The sequence below is a fragment of the Larimichthys crocea genome, chromosome XIX (assembly GCF_000972845.2).
Source record: "Larimichthys crocea isolate SSNF chromosome XIX, L_crocea_2.0, whole genome shotgun sequence".
Classification (NCBI taxonomy): domain Eukaryota; kingdom Metazoa; phylum Chordata; class Actinopteri; family Sciaenidae; genus Larimichthys; species Larimichthys crocea.
In genome coordinates, this window is record NC_040029.1 from 2,996,194 (window position 1) to 3,017,376 (window position 21,183).

Sequence of the window (21,183 nt, forward strand, 5' to 3'; positions counted from 1 at the left end):
ATCAGTGTTAATTATTCTAACCCAAAAACCATAATTGGCCACGGCCCCGCGTTCACTGTCAAAGAACATGGGTTGTTTATTCGTGGGTGTGGTCGCAGCAAAGTGAAATATGTGTCGGGTTGTCGCCTACGAGGACAAACTGTTCCAGCTCGTCCACTGTCACGATATTGTCTGTCGAGGACGTGACAGGTAAGTAAACGGGGATCCGGTCTGTATCTGCTGCACGTGCTCTCAATCCAGATGTTTTCCTCGCGGGCGAGCGGTGGTTCGACAGCATCGCGAGCGCAGGTCTCGTGAACTCCACTTGGATTCGTAATTAGAGTCCAGGTGTGGATATTTCCACGACCTCGCGAAGTGAGGGCCAGTTGTGAGTATTTGGTTCTGCTGCTTGTTCAAACTGGTGCCGGTTACCACCTTCAAAAGAAGCAGCTGACATATTTCTTTCATGGAAACTTTAACTTTAAACATTAAATTCATGGAGAAAAACGTCCATCACTTTACTTTAAACCATATTATGTCGCTACTGAAAGAGAAAATAACACATGCATTCTTCTTATGAATAGCTGAATATTTAAGTTTGGCTTTAAGTGTCTGGTATGACCAGTTTATAATACTTTCAAACTTGTTAGTGCATTTAATGCTCAGATATTATGTGAAAACAGCATTTTGAAGAGGTTCTGGATGGTAAATACCATTTATCCATAACAATAAATGTAAACATTGAACATAAATGTAAATGTTTTGAATGTGAAATTCAATCTGAAATGTAAGTAGCTGTCAGATAAATGTAGTGGAGTAAAAGGTACAATAGTACTTCGTTAAGAGGGTGTTTTGTCCACATTTAATTTCCTGTAATTTGGCGCAACTGGACCTGCAGCCCTGCGAGGAGTCTCCCTCCCTCCCCTCCTTCCCTCCTTCCCTCCCTCCCTCACCGTCTCTTGGTCTCTCCCCAGCTGAAAGCCCGCACTTCTCTCGCCCAGGTGTGACATTTTTGGAGTGCCTCATTGGAACCGCAAAACCCCGCCGACAAAGATGACGGACTCCATACCGCCAGACACCACCGCCGTCCCGGACCCGGCTGTTGTGGATCACACGGCGGTGAACGGCCAGTGCGAGCAGGCGGATTCCCAGCAACAACAACAGCAGCAGCAGCAGCAGCAGCAACAGCAGCCCAGCACAGAAAGTCAGGGAGAGGGCTTTAACATGGACCAGGAGATGAAGATAACAGACAGCATAGAGGACCGAGGTAGGCGGTGTGAGATATGGTGAAAGTTTAGGATTCGCCAGGGCGCACACTGTGCGTAATGACATGGAGAGTAGAGAAATATACGTTATACTGTACTATATATATAAGGAAATCTGTTTACACTTGTATTTATTCAACTATACTGGAACATGTTGCTCTTGTACTTCCTATAATTTGCCCCCAAATGTTCCAAATTGTGCACAAATAAGACTTGATTTATGGGTGGAAGAGGTCATATAACCGATGACTGGCACCTTAATGCTATGATCAATATGATAAATTATTTACAGAGCAGGGTAGAAATGGAATACAGAGGAGTGTGCATGTGTTCATCCTGACATATCTGACCTGAAATACTGTGTTACAGGTTTTGTGAATAAATAAATGGATTGAGAATGAAAACCACAGGCAGCCATTGAAACAGTGCTCCACATCTTAAATATGTTTTTTTGGAGTAATGGAGTGTGTGACTAAACGCAGTCATTATTATGATGTTTCAGACTTCATCTGCACTAACAATCTTACTGCATAACTATCCTGTAACTCTGACCATAGCAAAATGCAGACACAGTGCTCGCTTGAATGCAAAACTTTTCTATCTCATGGTCATACATGGATGAAATGATAAAGAGGAAACTGTCTACAAGGAATGCGTGAAAGACCCATTTCTGTTATGGTACATGATCTGTAGAGGACAGAATGTTTTCTCTTCTTCTTCTTCCTCTTCTTGAAATGAACACTATGAAATCCAGGTCCAGGATCAAATCACTGTGTTATACAGTGACATTACATACAAAAGAAAAGTGCATTTAAAGTTACTCTTCAAAGATCAAATTGGGAACCGTTTTGGTGAGGTGTCCCAAACAAAAAGGGTGTTTAGTTGGGTCCCTTGTCGGTTCTACTAATAAGACATTTCCTCTCACATAAAAAGCATTCACAACATGTTCTTCTACGAAAAATTATTCAATTCTTATTATTATTACTCATGTTTTGTCATCTAACTCCTTCCACAAAGAAACGCCATTCAACCATGATTCATACTAATGACAACCTTTTTAAAACTCTCCTCAGTCCTTCAGCTTCTTCTTCACACATTGTTAAGCCAGCGATGCAGTTCAGCTCTGAGCTGTCTGTATATTTTGCATTCTTCATCCCTCACCAAGTCTTCCAGCTATTCAGTCTTTTCGACTTTTATTAACACCGTTCAAGCCTTAAAACATCTTTCTGCGTTATCCGATTTTTAAATCCCATGAATACTAAATAGACTCCTCAAACTCTGTGCCATTCGATATGAACATATTCAACAGTTTCACATATTTCACACATTATTGATACTGTTTAACAGATTCAGAGTAAGCAAGTTTGTTGGTCCCACATTTTCATCCAGGCTGAAATGGTGCTCTCAACTCTAGCGCCACCATGAGGTCAACGTTTGTGATTTTTCAGTGACACTTTTGGACGGTGTGAATAAATCTGGTTCAGACGTTGATCCGATGACATACCCATCAGCCTCAGCTGTACTTTGCAAATGAATGTTAACTACTACAAACATGAGCATGTTAGCATTGTCATTATAAGCATGTGAGCATGTTGATGTTTAACTCAAAGCACTGCTGTGCTCAAGTACAGCCTCACAGTGTTACTAGCATGGCCGTAGAAACTCTTAATTAAAAGCATATGTAATGTAATTAATGCTTTATTACAGTAATGTTTTATAACTATAGTCACTGTAAGTGAGTAAGTTGAATGCGCATTCATTTTTTCCTCCAATAATACAGATACAAAACTGAATTTAAAGGTAGTGAAAATTTGTTGAATTGTTCTTTCTCTGCCCTGTGTTGTTGTCTGCAGGTCTTCTGGAAAGCAGCATGCGCCTGAAGCCGCATGAAGCACAAAGTTACCGCAAGAAAGCTCTGTGGGTGTCCTGGGTGTCCATAGCAATCACTATCGTCTTGGCCATCGTCGCTTTCAGTGAGTACCACTCCTTTTGCTGTTTCCTTTCATGAATGCTCAGGCTCACCAGAAGTGATGCCATTTACTGGCTTTGTCTGCGTCCACACAAACAAAATTCAAAGAAACACTTCTGCCTGCTGTTTGGTCCTTCAGTTGAAGGACAGGTTTGTTAATTAATGTGACACCCAACAGCCTGATTGAACAACACGAAGGACAAGCAATTGATGCGAACACGTCATGCCAAGATCCTGTTTCATCCCCCCTAAAGCTTTAGCCTCTCGCTGCTTCCACTTCAAATGACAAAGTAACAGTAGAAAGGACTGTTTTGCTGTAGAGAGCGTACACTCGACCTTTAGTCTTGCTGCTGTTACAGAAGTTTTGTTTCTCTCAGAGGCAGAACAAGTTTGAACACCCTGCTTTTGTCACAAGCTTTCTGGTTTTTCTTTTCGTCAAAGCTCAGTGTGTCAAGGACGAGACCTCGCAGTCTTGGTTTTGAGATTGACAACAGGCAGGGATGATTACTGACTGTCTCAGACTTCTCTACCTACTTCTTACGTTTCTCATGCATGTCAAAGGTTTCTCTGTTGGAGTGTAATTGGGGATAGACGTGATTCACTTTGGAGATCTAATTTAGGTAATGTTTCACCATGTTTTTCAATTTGGAAAACGAGATTAGGAGGCTCATTTTTAGAATATCCTGCAGGTTATTTAGACGTTTGACAGATGTGGAGAAACGTAGAGATGAGAATGTGTCAGATATCCTGAGAAACATGGAGTTAAATGTAGCAAGTGGTGCTTGAGATGGTGATTCTGATGATGGAAATATCACAGGCTTTGCCAGTCTTGTCTGACACTGTCACATACTGCAAGATTCCAGAGATGCTCCTTCCTCCTCTGCAGTACATGCAGACTAGTGCTTGACAGATGCATAAGTAAAGAGGACACGCTTTGCTGCAGTGTGGCTCATCACTTCAACAGCGGTTTGCAGATGTGGACTGGAAGTGATGACAGAAAGAAAAACATCCTCCTTCCTCATGACTTTGTTTTGTAATGGTTTTTGGGGAATAAATGAGCATCTTTTCACGCAATATCTTCTTCTCTGGACCTATTTATCACATCTCCATAGTCCCGCAGTGGTAGCCCTCGCTCGTCACATCTTGCCTGCTCTTGCTCATAAATGAAACATGCCACTGCTTGCAAATCAGCTGCGGAAAATGAGCAGAGGAAGAGATTTGTGTGAGGCCGATGTAGCACCGGTGATTCCAGCAAACAGCAATATGACTCGCAGTGTCATTACACACACACACACAATTGCTTTATTTCGATTCTCAAGCTCTCTCGAGAAAAACAGGCCTGACTGAAGAAAATCCAGTGGTTCAATAACTCATTGGAGTCTCGTTTGAAGACGTAATTGAAAATTAGAATTCAATCGGTTGCTGCGTGACACGAGTTCACTACCCCGGGAGTGAAGTTGTTAGAGAGAAGTGGTTTGAAAGACGGAGAGGTTTTGTTTTGAAAATGAGGTCCTCTTCCTGAGCTCAGGCTGTGTTGCCCACTTCCTGTTCTGATAATGCAACTCTGGTACAGCAACAGGACGGGCCTGTCTTACAACTTCCTTCTGTGTCGCGTGTGTTGAGTTGCCTAAGCCATGAAAGGGGTTTATTCATTGCAATTCAGTAAAACCAGTCTCACATAGTTCAGCTACAGAAGCTTTGGGACGTGGTGAAAAATCTAATGTCACCTCTGCTTTTATTTTGTTAGATTACAAATCATATTATTGGTTTGGGTTATTATTCTTATTATTATTATTATTATTATTATTATTATTATTATTATTGGGTTTTTTTGTGAAGTTGTAGCGGTGAAAACAATTATTGCTCACTACAGTTGATAATCATGTCTAAACAGTTTTATTGTGTATGAACTATCATTGCTCTGCAAAGCCTCCTTCTCTTTGCTTTACCTGGAAAGTTCTCTTTGATTGATACAGCCAGTAACTATTACTATAACTATCATTAGTAAACGATCCACTGTGCCAGTTACATGTTTTGATCGTTAAACTCTCATCAAACCATCTGTAAAACTCTGAATGGCACTTTGGCAATAAGCCAGTGTGCACTGAACATGAAGTATGTTTGCAGTGTTACCCCTGTCTGTTTGTCTGTTTCTGTAAGGAGTTTCCTGCATAATGCCACACCCAATCAAACGTATTTCAAAGGAAGAAATTAATTGACTCAGGAGGCATAAAGTACACAGAGAGACAGCAAACAACAGTACTGACCTGACATGTACAGAGATAATGAAGAAGTCTTCACATTAAAGATAAGCTAAAAAGGACAAATCTATAGCATATATTGTAATGTTTCTTATTGAGTTCAACATTTTGGATTATTTTCATTATAGATACCGCTCCCATAACTATAAACTAAATATGAAACTCGAGGAGGAGGTGAACCCTTGCACAAACAATATAAAAACACTGTCGTGGTTTTACAAGCGAGATAGACTAATTACTTCTTGGCAATTAAAAAGGTCCATCGCTGTACGTTTGCCAAGACATCGTCACGGCCTTTAACTCCCCGTAAAACCACAAGTTGCCGTTTTTATGCGTTGTTTTTGGCACTGATTAAACAACAAGATCATTATTAGAGGTGCTGACAGGTGGGAGAGAGCCAGGTTAGCAGTGTCCCTCTGCTCACGGTCTTTATGCTGAGATAAGATAACCAGCACTAGCTTCATATTTAATATACAGACATTTAATATAAATCTTCTCGTCTGACTGAAATGTCATACGGATTACAAAGTGAGCAGAAGAAAAGCCAAGAACCGTGCAAGGTCGAGGAGGATTAATAGAACTGCAATATGGTGTGATGTATATTCGGTATGACGGATGCAGAGCCAGGGTGCCAGTCCAGTCATCAGCACCTGCTGCTGTTCCCCCCCAGTCAGCCCTACATGTTGACAGAAAGATAGACTAGGTGACCTGTAAAACATTTGCATTACTCAAACACGACAAGACTAGTTTAGTATATCCGAGAGTCTGTGTGAACTTTATGAAGGGTGGCCATGTGCAGCTTTATGTTTATCATAGGGACTGACTCGCCGTGTTTAAAATACTCCCTTGGAGCCAGTTTAACTGTGAATCGAGTGAGAATTTGATAATAAACTGGAAGAGAAGCGGCTTTTGACCACAGTTAAGACTGACTGGCCGCTCCAGTTTAGTTAAAGGAATAGTTTAACATTTTGGAAAAAAACACGTGTGTGCTTTGTTGAGTGAGAAGCGATGAGAAGATTGACACCACTCTGTCACATGTGCGGTAAATATGAAGCTGGAGCAGGCAATCAGCTTGTAGATCAGAACTCCCACATAACAGCACACAACATGTCGTTTTTACACTTCGGCCAAGAAATGACACTAATTAATGAGGTTCAGAGGTGCTGGTAGGCAGATTTTATTTTTTATTTTTTTATTTTTTTATTTGGACAGAGCCAGGCTAGCCGGTTCCCCCTGCTTCTAGTCTTTATGCTACAGCAGGGACCATCCGGCTTGTTATCAGCGCTCAGTTCAAAACCCAGCATCTGTGATGGTACGATGAATCAGTGCACATGACACGATGGGTAACCTCGGTAACATGACCAAACTTTTTCGAAACATTTTGCTGGCATCACATTTAAAATAAGCATATCGTTTTCCAAAAAAAACAAAATGTCTCAGTGTCAACATTTAATAAGTCATCTTTGTGCCATTTAATTACATCACCACACTTTTTTTCTATTAAGATTTTACACAGTGTTTGGAAACAGGGCTGAAAGTTTAAGATTCATTTAAGACGCCAAACTTGCCACGACCTGCTGCTCTGTCCTGACACAGTAGGGACATAGGGAGAAGTATAAAGGACGTAAAAGACAGATGATCTGACACTGACTCGAGAAACACAGGGTGAAGACGGGACAACAAGACAAAGGTGAAAACTAATCAGGGTGGAACAGATTAAAAACTGGTGGTGGGAAACACAACAGGAAGTAAAGTACAGACACCAGGAGAGGGGAGAATTTAAAAAATAAAACAGGAAACACTAAAGAAGAAAAAAGCATATTTCCCAAATATACAGTTATAGACAGCTTACAGTTTAATTTAAAGAAATAAATTCAACAAATAGGTCCCACTGCAGGAAAAAAAGGAGATCTGTCTTATCGCCTCACAATCATCTTTGTCCTTTCACTGACTTTCCTTTATTCTATTTATTTTAGCGTGAACTCGCGTGAAGCAGGTTTGCTGTCAGTTTGTCTTTCAGCGACCCAAAATGTTTCCTTCCTGGAATGAAATTAGTGGAGTAGAACTGGGTTGAATGAATAAATAAAAACATAATCACACCTTTTGCTGCTGCTTTAATAACAAGGCGTGTGCGTTGCACAAACACCGTCGGTCCACCGACTGTTAAATAACTTTGACAGCGGAGTGTTTTGTGTGTGATGTGCATAATGCAGCTCCGGCAACAGCCAATAAACTGGCAGAGCTTGGTCGGTGTTTCATCTTCTGTTCTCCCGCTTCTCTTGTCAGATGTGACTAGAAGGGGGGAGGAGGAGGGGTGTGTGTGTGTGTGTGTGTGTGTGTGTGTGTGTGTGATAGCCTGATGCTGGATCTCCGTCCCTGCTGACACCCACCCAGCTTTCCTGGGAGCCAATTAACCATCGCTAGGCTGAGCTTTTTTACAACAGCAGAAGCTGCTGCAGATTCATTTACACTTTGTCTTTCTGCTTCTAATGAAGGAGATAGGAGGAGAAAAAAAAAAAGGGAAGGAAAGAGGTGGTGAGGGTGGGTGGGGAATACATTTCTGGATTTGGACCACCAGCTCATGATGTTAGGGGGAGATCTGTGAGTTTTTATCTTGAATGAGATGGAAAAATCATATAAAATGGCATGAAAGCAAAAACTGCAATAGAATATGATCTATCTGAAGAATGTAACTTTCACAATTACCAATCCGCCCCCTCGATGATATGTAGCTGGTTATATAGTATATCTAAATGCCCTGTTGTGTGTTTTTGTGCACACACATACACTCTCACTTCAGTTGACGTGTCAAAGGCCTTCACTTGAAACGAAAAGAAGCCGCCTTTCTCCTCGCTATGTCAACCCAGGCAGATGACGCTTTGGCGTCTGCACATTCCTCTCTATTTACTTTCATTTGAACAGCTGTCAACTTCTATTTGCTGCCTCATTCATCCGCACTAACACAAAGGGTTCGACTGTCTTTTTTTCTTATCTCCACCTAGGATGTTTGGAGAGGAGCTTTACCATTCCTTTGACCTGTTTTCAGTCGTATGCACAACACACAGTACAGTATACACAATATGATTTAATGATAAATGTTAAACTATCTTGGAGCTGCTAGTCTTGCAGTCCTGTAACCAGTTTATTTACTTCTTATCTAGGTGTCTAAGTATAGAATTTAAATATTTTTAATATTTATAACATAATATTTCAGTTGAATGGATGTGCAGAATGTTGTGTGCAGGATTCAGTAGCTTCTAGTGGTGTAGTTGCTGATTGTAACCCCCTCCCCTCACCCTCTCCTTCCTAGTGTGTGGCTGCAAAACATGCAGAAGGCCCTGCCTAGAGCCGAGAGCTGTTTAGTCGTATAAGATGGTGGACTCTGTAGCATCTGTAGATTGTAGGTTCATTCTAAGGTAACAAAGAATAATAAATAAAAAATATATGAATAAAAATTCAGGCGATTAAACACTAATGAAAACACAGTTGTGCAGTTTATATTCCATTTCTGCCACATTCTGGAAATAGAGTCCCTTAAATCTGACACACCGGACCTTTAAATTGAAGTGTTTAACAGTGTAGTGTTATTCTGTTCTGCACTTTGAACAATGTGATGAAGAATGACACAGTCATCAGCACTGTCAAGGTAAACCCGTGCACAAACCTCTAACAGTTGAATTCACCGAATGTTTCGTTTGTGAACGCGAGCTGCGTACTAAAGTTTGGATTCAGCCTCACGATGATAACAACTGTCACCTTTTAAACGTGACATATTACACATCCAGATTCCTTTGGTGAAACACGATCTGTCCTGCGAGTTGGATCCTGTAACAAAACATTGTGTGACTTGTCAGGCGTTTTGCCAAATTGACCAGAAGTTGTTATATATAAATCATTTTTACAATCAAATGTTGACGCCGCCTCCATGCTGCATCTCTGCAGATGTCTGGCATAAAAAAAAAGACAACAACAACAACATCCCACCTACTCATTTATATTCAAGGGTTGTCCACGTGTGTGGTGAAGTGTTTGCAAAAGCACGTGAAGGCGACGTTCATTCGTGTTTTCATTTTGGTCAGGGGAAGTGGGTGATTGCACTTTAAGCCCAGGGAAAGCAACTGAATGCAGATGAAACAACAAAAGGCAGGAAAACAGAGGATGAAGAAAGAGGGAGCTTGGGAGAAAACGTGGCATAAAAGAAGGAAGAAATCGTGATTTCACTTTTCTTGCAGCAGAAAGAAAATGAGCGATTAAAGGGGGAAGCACTCTCTGCTGTGTTTCTACATGCAGGGCTGAGGCGAGTCACTGGCCCCCAGTGAGTCTTGCTAAAAATAAACCTGGGAGGAGAGAAGAGGATTCCTCCCCTCTATCTATCTGCATCTTTCCCTCCTTTGTCTCTTCCATCCTCCTCTCCTCATCCCCTCCCATCGCAGGCGGATGATTACACACCGTGTTTGTTTTCAACACATCTGCAGCTCGCTATGATTGAGCCCAAACAGGCACATAATTCCCCCGATAATGAAATTACATCAGTCAACATAAACAGGGCTTATCACGTCTGGGCAGGTTAATCAAAATTAGAAAAAGGTATTTCTCACTCAAAACGCAGCTCTGGATGATAAATGATGAACCATCCATCAGCTCAGATCGGTGCAGTTAAGCCCACTTAGTGAGGGAGTCTCTTGATTGACATGGCAGCAGTCATCCTTTGTTTGTGTGCGCAGACAGTGGGAGGAAATCTTCATCTTGCTGTCGGTACTCGACAAAAGAAAGTATGTGGGCATTGTAGAGCCTGTGATTGAACAGATTGACACAGTATGGGTGGCAGCATGACAGCCGGATGTCACGTTTATATAACCATAATATGACTACACGTAGGTAGAAGTGTTAATGAAAGGAAATATCAATCAAAATACACAAACACTCACTGCAGGTTGTATCAGTGTTATTTGTTGTTCAGTGTCCTCCTTTCTCTGTTTTCTCTGCAGCCGTTTCCATCATGCGCCACAGCGCTTCAGCTTTTGGATTCGCCGTAAGTCGCCTTGCAAAGCCTCCTACTTCACCAAATCTATGAATTAAGAGAGAACGTCAAAGCATTTCAGAGTTTGTTTGTTGTCACTCGTTTGCAGTTTGACGCCACGCTGGACGTGCTGTCCTCTGTCATCGTACTGTGGCGGTACAGCAACGCCGCAGCCGTCCACTCAGCACACCGCGAATACATGTAAGTACAGATGAAGTACAGATACAGACTGTCAGGCAGGTTTTGACCAAATCTGATATGATGCACCAGAAGACAAAAGACCAAAGAAATATAGTTTATCTCCAAAAGCCAGTGTTCAAATAGGCAAGGCAAGGCAAGGCAAGTTTATTTGTATAGCACAATTCGTACACAAGGCAATTCATAGTGCTTTACAGAGGCAAGGAAAAATATTTGACATTAAGTCAAGCAATAGCAATAGAAATAAAAAATTAAAAAGAGAAGAAAATTTAATTAAAAACATCAGAATGTCATTTAAAATCATTAAAATAGCAAATTTGAAAACAATTTAAAACAATAAACGAATCACTGGATTATGATTAAAAATTCTTTAAAAGTTCTTTAAAAGAGCTCAGCCATAAGCACGTGAAAATAGAAAAGTTTTTAACCTGGATTTAAAAGTGCTAAGAGTTGGGGCTGATTTCAGTCCTGCTGGTAGTAAAATGTAATTGCTGTTTCCTGTTAATACATTTCCATTTATTTATCTCTTAATCAATAGAAATATTGGTATTTTGACAGCTTTGTTTGTGCACATTCTCATTTTCTTCTAGTGCCAATCCTGCTGCTCTTTTGTTTTCAGTCTGTCCACATGGTTTAATTCCATCTGAAGACCAAACAAACCCAGAAAACTGTTGAAATCCAATTCACCCTGTCCACAGTGTCTGATGTGTGTGTGTGTGTGTGGTCTGCTTTGTCCTGTGAAGGAGTGTGTCAAACAGCAGGTCTCTTCAGCTCTGTCAGCCTCAGTCCACTGGGACCGATCACAGGGCGAGCAGTCTCACGTCTTATCTGTACCTGGCCCGAGAATAGCGCGTCTGTGTGCGCGCGGAGGTCAGGTGGGCTTCTTTTCAGAGCCTGTTGAATGGGCGCGGTGCTGGCAGCAAGTGGGCGACTAAAAGAGAGGGAGGAGAAAAAAACCAGGGTGTGTTAAGCAGCGAGCCTTAACGTAACCGCAAGACACACAAATGAAAATTCAACCAAAACAAACACATCTGTTACTAACGTCAGTAACTGTCAGAGCATCTGCTGGATACACACACGTAAACACACACACACATAGAGGAGAGTGCTAATTTCTGTAGAGACGACAGATGAGATCGCGTCCTCTGGAGATGGCAGAAGATTGACACCCCTCACCGCTGGTCTCGACATGTGCACCAGACAGAGCTACTTTATTTATTTATATGCTGTCATAATCTCTCGTCAGCGGGACGAGTCAATTAACAGCTGCCTGTTGATGAGCTGGATATATGAGCGCGTTAAATCGTAACATTAAAACATCCACGCAGTGTCGCTTTTTTCGACAGCAGCCTTCGTCGTGTCACTTCAGAAGTTAATTGGAGAACTTGGACAAAGTTCAGGAAGCTGCTCAGCCGCTAATTGGCTTCACTGAGAGGCCAGGCTTCCTCCTGTATCACACACACACACACACACTTATACATTTGAAACCCACAAAAAAAGCGAGGATCACCCGCGAGCAACTAAAAACACCCACACCCATGGATGCACAAGTATACAAGCCCTTGAATAGACGTGTACTATATGTGCCCACTACATGTAGGCACATAGTTTGTTTGTTTGACAGCCAGCGGCTTGCAGCAGACCGAGTGAGAAACCCACTGACGCACATCCAGAGGATCGATATTATTCCTAATTTTTTATTTTTTATTTTTATTTTTTTTTATCTGCCTGTGTTTGACAGAGGAGATGTGGCTGAATAGTGATGGCCAGGTACAGACCGGGTTGCCAAGGTAACAAGCTGGAGGTGTCAAAACAAGACGAATTAGGGAGTTTTGTTCCCGAATGAGACACGGAGCCTCTTTTCGAAAACGGAAAAAAAACGCTTTATTCACACCGACTGTTGCAATGGTTAGAACGAGATGCTGCCGTCGTGCTGGGATTGATGTCATAAGCCACCTTTGATGTGATGGATGAAATAATGTACTGGTCCGTACTGGTTTGCTTGTTGTGCGGTCTTCCATGGTGTGTGTGTGCGTGTGTGTGTCCTGCTGAGGATTTCCCACAGGGATGCTGGGTGTTGCCTAGGTTACCTCATCCGGTCAAAACCCAGGACTCCAAGTGTGGCTTCGAGAGTAGCCTTCAGAATTGAACACACGCCGGTAGCCATGCATGACCGGGGCATATGCTCCAATTGTTTGTGTCTCCCTCTAGACTTTGTTAATTGGGGAAAAGGTTTTTAAAAAGGACAGCTGCTGCCTCCAAACAGGTCTTCCCTCTGCACAATTAATCTGTCATTCAGGATTATACCCAGGAAAATGCAGTTTTAGCAGTGAACATTTGTTGTTGATCGATATTAACAAGACTGACCTGGAACCTCTGTGAGGCTGTAGTTATAGGTAAACTGGTGCTTTGAGTTAAATGCTAATGTAGTCACACTAATAAGCACTGAACACAAAGCACATCTGCTGTAAAACATTTGAGGTGATAATGGTGAAGTCATAATTGATGTTTCATGTTTTTAAATCACCTATGCCCGGCACTAAATGTCACCTAGAATCCAGTACATGTTCCAAAAGTGACAAAAAAACAAACAACAGTTTCGAGGTATTTTCAGGTTTTCTTTCTCATTATATTTTTGTCGTTTTCCGATAAACCATGAAAAGTTGTTGATGACTCATCCTGCACTTGTGCCGGCGCGCGTACTAAATTTACATCCAACAAAACGCTTCCTTGCAAATGATGCCACCAGAGCAGATTTCTTCCCGTTTGATCATCTGTGAGTTATTCTAAGGTCTTCACTGATTACTGAACAAAAAGCACAACATTAGAACTTTATTTTTTGTTGTTTTGCCAGAAACTGAATCAGATTTTATACAGAATATATTTACTGCTTTTCGCCCTGATGTCCTCAGGCTGCTCAGCCTCGACTCTCTCTCTCTGTGAGTTTTGTGATGGACAGCTTTAGCCCAACCTGGTGAAATGGGCTCAGCTGTCAGACCAGCTTCAAACACAGTGTCTGAGACCAACGGGGAATGATGTTTCTCTAGAGATGATTTGTTTCCTAATGAAAGATGCTTCATAGAGAAACACTTTACAAATCACCCTGGGAGGAACATGTAATTTTAATAGCAGACTAATGAAAATAGAGACAAGGATTTCACTTCATATTACAGAAATATTACATTGCGATAATGCAACTCTCTGCACAAACCTCAGACTTCCTCTAAATGTTTCAAGCTGAGACATCCCTCATGACTCATGGCCTCAGTATTTCTAAAATCCTGGCTTGGGTTGCAGCTGTGCACCATTTTACCATTTTTATTATTGATCTGGGTTTTCAGCGTCGGAGTAGACTGTTGCATGAGAAATCTATTCAAGGTCAAAATGTCTGCTGCCCGGGAGGGAACCAACCTAAAAGAAGAAACTTTGTCTGAAGGAGATGCTTGTCATTTTCCTCTGTGGTGCCACTTAATGGTGCTAAAAGAGAGCAGATGGTTGCTGCACAGTCCAAATTGGAAACAGGAGTATAATTCGTGTTTGTGTAGTTAGTAATGAACTAATGTCTTCTCCTCTGCAGAGCCTGCGTTATCCTGGGTGTGATTTTCATCCTGTCCTCCCTGTGCATTCTGGGCAAGGCCATCCACGATCTAGCCACCAAGCTGCTACCTGAAGTGGTAAGAAATGACCGAGCAACACGAAACACAGATTTAAACAGGGTATTTAGATTTAGATTTGAGTTAATATGTGCTTATTACGCAACAAAACACGACATAAGCCGAGATAAAACGAGATCAGAGTGCACTGTCACATGTTTTTCCTACAGTATGTATCAGGAAATGGGCCTGACTGTGGTTCAGGGATCAGATCTGGACCTGAATGAAAGCATGGGGCAGATTATGTTATCCATTTAACACACCACATTAACATTCTGTAGTACACTGACAGCTGAATGCTCAAACAGCGTCTTTTAAAACGGATGTGAAAAGTCATGATGCTGAATTCAGGCCAAAACTTTGGCTGTATAATCAGATTTCTGTGGAATCTGTGGTTATTTTTAAAGCTTGGCCAGATAGTAAAAACTACTTTGTCCAGCCAGGACTCGTCTGCTCTCCCTGCTGTGATACCACCAGACTGCCACAGACGAGCATTTTACTGAGACTCCAAAAAGAAAAAAAGCCCTGTTGACTTTGTGCCTGTATCTAATAATATCTTCTCAAAATCCAAGACAAACAGCACGCAGGCAGTCACTTGTGTGATTCGCATGAATCCGCAGATGTAACCTGGCTGGCTCCGTTCCCGTCTTTGCCATTTGAACTGGCAGTGCATCTGATAAGACGGCATATTTTCAGCTGTTGGGTGGTTCAGGCTCGACTAAAACTCAATAAAAAGGAGAGTTTCCAGTCTTCAACAAGCAGCTCAACGTTGGTAATGAACAGATGGAGAGTTTTGGCTGTGGTGCGAAAGGAAATCACAGATCAAGACTAGATGATTTGATTTTAATTTAATTTATAAATGTTGAGGCTGCAGTGGTGCATTAGGGGATCTGCTCAAACGTAATGCTGACAGCTTCTGTTCAGTTTTTCAAACTTGCCATATACCTACAGTCATTGACTGTCACAGTATGTTCAGTCTTTAGTTGGGTGTTGTGGAGCCATGCAGGTCATGCTGATAGAGCACCAAGAGGACACCAGACAAGTTGTGAAGTTGCTTCTTCATCTACTGCATTATTTAGAATGAATCAATATTGTAATTGGTGGAGAAGTGATACCCTGAGCTTGTCATTCCTCATTGTCAATACGGTAAAAATAAAAAATGGTGTTAGAAACAGACACAGTTATCATCCTGCTGGCAGATTTCTGAGAATGATTTGAAAAAAATTGAGAAAAGTTCAACTCATATGCATTTTCTATAATTGGTTAATTTATTGGTTTGACTGAAGATGCAACAATCATGTAGCGAAAGATGATTCAGTTTGTAGCGTAGGGCTGAAAACAGATACTCATATAGCATAAGTTGGGCGCCAGACAGGAGCATAAATCAACCTGTCACTCTTTAAATAGAAAAGGATAATGAGTAAATTTAAAAGTATCTGGTTAACAACAAAAGTCCCGCTAGCAGATAGCCCCAGCTACAAAATAAATTCTTGTCACCAAAATATCTGTAAAGAAAAGGTTATTTAATCAATCTGTTAATCCCAAACAACAACAAAAAAACCCTTCACAAATAAATTTCAAGCAATAAATCAAGGGTTTTTTACCAACAATAACAAATCAAATCTAGGTGTCAAAGAACCAAAAGGAAAAAAAGTTGGTGTGTGTGTGTGTGTGTGTGTGTGTGTGTGTGTGTGTGTGTGTGTGTGTGTGTGTGTGTGTGTGAGAGTGTTACAGTGTTGTTGTTTCTGCCGTATGAAGAATGTCACAAATCTCAGGTGTGAAGACTGAAGAGCGTTCACACTTCCTGAAATAGCTTCACCACCCCGTTGCCGGGCAATAGTTATCTCCGTAGAAACGCTGTTGAGGATCTGAACGTAATGACGATGATGATGATGCTGCTCAGTAAATATGGAAATATGATGTTTTAGTGAATTATTGAAGAGAGATTATTGATGTCCAGGCTCCTCACAGTCTCTGTGATCTAAATCACATCAGTGCAGTTTGGAGAAAATAATCATGAATGAATGAAGGATTACATGTTTTATAGAACGAGCTGTTGGACAACTCCCAGGCTGTTTTTATAAACTGTGCAAAGTCATTTAATTGCTAACAACTGTTCCAAGACTCAAAGGAGCTGATATCAAAATAAAATCAAATATCTGAACTATATTAGCATGCTAGAAGTAAAACTAATCCCACACACACACACACACACACACACATCTGAAAAACATTTTTAAATCACATTCCTCAGAAAAAAAAACTTGAGTAAGCTGTAACCTTCACTTGCAGCATATATTTATATCTCACCAATTAAAACAGGCTGCAGCACAAAAACTCACTGAGTCGGGTTTAACGAGTTGTTACTAAATATTTACACCAGGTGTTAACTTTTGCATAACTCACATATGTAAGTATATATTGTATATTATCCACTGATTGAGGAGTAACAGAAGGCAACACATCTGACCTGATACTTGATAAAAATGCAGTTTGATGATGATACATTTCACTAAATACACAACAAAATGTAACAAAGCTATCTATTCATTTGTTTGTTTATGTTGTTTTATACGACTAATAATGTAATAATGACTTAACAGATTTATAATAAGGAATGTAGGCGAAATATTTACGAAATGGGAAAGGCGTTGGGGTTGTGTTTTGTTGTGTTTATGCTCAGGTCAAGACAAACAATGATGAATTCCTGTTTCCGTATTTATTTGAGTCCATACTTCTATTTTTTTTTTTTATTTCAGTTCCCTCTACAACTTCATTCTTCACTAATTGTTTTGCTGCTGCACACACTGTTAAAGGTCACATCTGGGAACTGGCTGCACATTTCAGCTACTTTTCAAATCCTTTATTGATCCTTTATTTATCGGACTAACTATTTTAACAGTCTCCAGTGAGGGAAAGAGACAGACAGCGAGCGTTAAAGCATAAACAAAGAGACTGTCTGAGCGGTAAGGCAGACAGTTTGTGTTTTTTTTTCCTTTCTGTCACAGTCTGGTTCTACCAGACTGGTTTCCGGTGCATCACAGTTGGACTTATATATAGCTTGTGTATGCCTCACAGCCCTGCTCAGTATGCCGATATTGGAAATTAGGTTTTATTTCCACTGACTCTCTCTCTTTTCCTCTTTGCTATTAAATGTTAATAAGGTGAGCGGCTGCTTAGGTATGCAGTGGTGAGAGGAGGAGAGGAAGAGGAGAGAGAGAGATGGGCGGAGGAGGAGGAAACATGTGGAGGAGGATGGTTTTTGACACCTGACTGTTTCTGCTCTGCTCGTCCCCTGAGCCCAATTAATGTCAGTTAGCATCCAAAACGAAGCTGTAGTCTTCATACGGGCATTTCATCCCCACTTTGTGAAAACCTTTCAACTCCCGACAGCTTTCATTTGAAGGGCTGCGAAATTCCACAACTTGAATGAAATCCACCAAAAGTCACCAGAAAATCATGTAGTCATATTTCAATCTGTTCCCCGAGATAATCAACTTATTTCAGCTATTAAACCTGAGCTTTTTACGGCAAGTTATGTGCTGGCTTTAGTTTTAAGTGTGCTGGTTATAACTAACTAAAAATATCAAACTGTTCCTTTAAGGATTTGGTTTTCTGCAGACAGATGTGTCAGATTGAGGATTTTTCCACCTTTTCACACTATTTCATCTCCAGCTGTGTTCAGTGAAGCTGCTGCGCCACCAGACCTGAGCATTCAGAGCAGATGGTACCACTGTCATTTTCCTCCATGATAACCCATTGGAAAATTGTCTGTTCCAGTTAGTTCCTCCACATTGGAGTTATTATAAATACAATATTGGAAGCCACTGGCTATCATCTGATAATGATTTGGCCTCTGGGGGCAATGGCCAATGTTTCTATATCTGGAAAACAGATGTCTGGGCCAAGACTTCCTTTACTGTATTCATATGCAGATATTACTTCATGGAGATTATTATGAATGATAGGCATGTCTGACTACCTGACCCATCCCCTCTAAAGAACAGTTAGAACCATCTTCATATTCTGCACAAGGATCTCTGGTTGTCAAATGTAAATGTCAAGCACTGCGCTCACATTCTGGGCAGCCTCTGTCTGTCATGAGCTCTACCTCTCTTCCTTCCTGTGTGTGTGTGTGTGTGTGTGTGTGTGTGTGTGTGTGAATTTCCCTCTCTCATGGAGCAAAATGCCAGCCCAACCACTTTGAATGTTAATTAGGAGGTCACATGGTGGGAATTCCCACGCCATCTTTCATTCAGCTTACTGGAAGCAGAATATTCAAAAATAACCAAATAACTCGGTCTGTGCGTCAGAATAAAGGTCAATCTGAATATTAATTTTAGAGGAATGTTATATCCAAATAGCATGGAGTGTGACATACTGGAAGATGCAGAATATTTTCTCTGCTCTTTAAATCTGATGGTCCTGTCTTTGCTAGTGCAAAAACACCTCCTGCAGCTGCTTTACAGTTAATAACACACTCAAACATATAAAGGCTTTTATTGTGAAGCAGCTACAGGAAATGTGTAGTTTACAAAAAGTCGAGGTATAACGAGATGGACACAGACACGGGAGTTAAGGCGAGGTTAAGGAAGGTCTATCTGAAGAAGATGGCTGGAAGCAAAAGAGCAATGGCAAACGGCGTGGGCAGCAGACGAGGAACAGAGCACTTACCTAGAGAGGACCGAAGCAGAAGCAGAAGCAGTGATCTGATCTGATCTGATCTGGGGGAGCAAAATGCTGCAAGGTGAGGAGCTGATGAGAGCCAGGTGTGCAGAGGAGCAGACAAGGGACAGAAGTGGAGGCTGTGGCCATGACAACAACAAAAAGAAGTAAACCAAACAAACAAAAAGTGAATATAACTTATTCCCATAGTTTCCTCACCACCCCAAATCACAACAACAGTGACATACAGATAGAGGAACACTAAATATTAAATACTTCTCCTCTCTTCGTACCTTTTAATAAAACACTTTTACACCTAAAAACTCATATCAAGTGTTTCACATTCTAACTGTTTGAAATTTCTGCCCTCACTAACTATAATGATTTTTGAATCAGCTGAATCAATAATTGAATTATGACTAGTATTACACATGTGCTCGAACATCTGGAGGTGTCATTTAGGCATTTTCACACATTGTTTTACCACGTTAATCTTTTATTATAATCAAAAATTTAACATCTTATTTTGTGTAATCTGTCACCTGTTGATGCTTAGAAAGGCAGATGCTTACATCCATAGTCAATACCCGATTGTGTTAGAGCCATGCATAACATTTTCCTGCAACTATCATTAAGAAATGTTTATTTTGGGGGCGGTCGGTAGCCTAGTGGGTTAAGCGGCCGCCCCGTGTGTGGAGGCTATAGTCCTCGCTGCAGCTGGCCCCGGTTCGAATCCCGCATCGGACGGCCATTTACTGCATGTCACTCCCCCTCTCTCTGCCCCCTGCTTCCTGTCTATCTTCAGCTGTCCTATCAATAAAGGCATTAAAGGCCGAAAAAATAATATTAAAAGAAATGTTTATTTTGATTAAGTAAACCACCTAATCTCATTTGAGCAAGGTTACAAACAGCTGTCATCATATGGGAAGTGTTCACAATCAGTTGTAGGTTTCATAAAGTTTACATATATTATCAAAAGAAAGGGGCCTATGATTGATCCCTGTGAAATGCCATGTGACCACAGCCGCATATACTATAAGGACCATTAATATCTACATAGTGATTGGCAACTCAGATATGATTACTGTATACTGTATTTGTTGTTCACAGCTGAATCACAGCACTGACTCAGGTCTTATGCAGCTTGCATCTTCTTTTGATGTCGGTGAGCTCGCCAAAGTAGCTTTTTATGGCTCCAAGGCCATAGTGCAATATTAATGCTGCCGCAGAGGCACTGAGTGCTCTGCAGCTCCCTCTCTCTCTCTCTCATCCATTCCTCTCTCTCTCTTCCATCAGGCCTTTGTGCATTTACATTGTAGGCATTTAAGCTGACACTCTTTCCAGCGAGACTCACTACAGGTGCAAGAAGAAGTAATATTAGAAGAAGACAAAGCACTTGATGAGATTCAGATAATTGCCTCGAAAAGCAATTTAATAAGAGCTGTGGGGAGCAAAAGGAAACTTTTTTTTTTTGGAGGATAATTCAAGTTAATGGTCAAGATGGGAGGTGAGATGATAAATAAGCTAGTCGTAATGCTGGACCATGACCATTTCTAAATGAGCTGTGCAGCATCAACCTGCAGGTATTGAGCTGTGGTTTCATTGTGGATGCAGCTGTCTTGAGAAAAATCTTTATATGCCAAAATAAAAGTGCGGATTAATACAAAGGGTGTGGGTTTGGTTTAATGAAGTGTGGGTTACTCTAGACTGCAAGCAGCAAGCTGTAAGATTAGGGCGTCCAATATGTAGCCATATGAGACAAATCCCAGGGACGTCAGAGTGAAAGTCTACGCAGTTGCTTGTATGTAGATGTATCCTTCAACATTTTAAACACTGTTGGCTTCAAAGTTATGTGGATCAACCAGTGATGCACTTTGAGCGAGGACCTAAGATTAAAAACCCAAGGGTCTCTGTGCTTCTGCCCGTCTCTCTCAGGATGGATTCCTCTTCAGCGTGTCCATCGTTAGTGGCGTGGTGTGCATCATCCTGTCTGTGATAAAGTTTTTCCTTGGCAAAGTGCTCACGAGCCGAGCTCTCATCACTGATGGTAGGTATCCACCCACTCGCCGGTTCAGACACAGCAGATTTGGGGTCATTAACCCTCCACATCAAGACCATCGATCACACTCAGGTGTCTCACTGACATTCCTGGCATGGAGTAACAGATGCTGGC

General features: G+C 41.3%; 1 protein-coding gene across 4 annotated transcripts in view; it reads left to right on the plus strand.

The window, feature by feature from the left end:
- LOC104925339 (transmembrane protein 163) overlaps positions 1-21,183 on the plus strand; it is a 26,695-nt gene continuing 5,512 nt past the window's right edge. The window contains exons 1-7 of one of the 4 annotated variants that reach the window (XM_010738942.3): positions 1-189; positions 981-1,246; positions 3,098-3,217; positions 10,463-10,506; positions 10,604-10,695; positions 14,270-14,366; positions 20,946-21,057. In XM_010738942.3, coding sequence (XP_010737244.3) covers positions 110-189; positions 981-1,246; positions 3,098-3,217; positions 10,463-10,506; positions 10,604-10,695; positions 14,270-14,366; positions 20,946-21,057 — 811 coding nt within the window. In that variant the 5' untranslated portion in view covers positions 1-109. The other 3 variants (XM_019255479.2, XM_019255481.2, XM_019255480.2) reach the window with 3 other exon arrangements.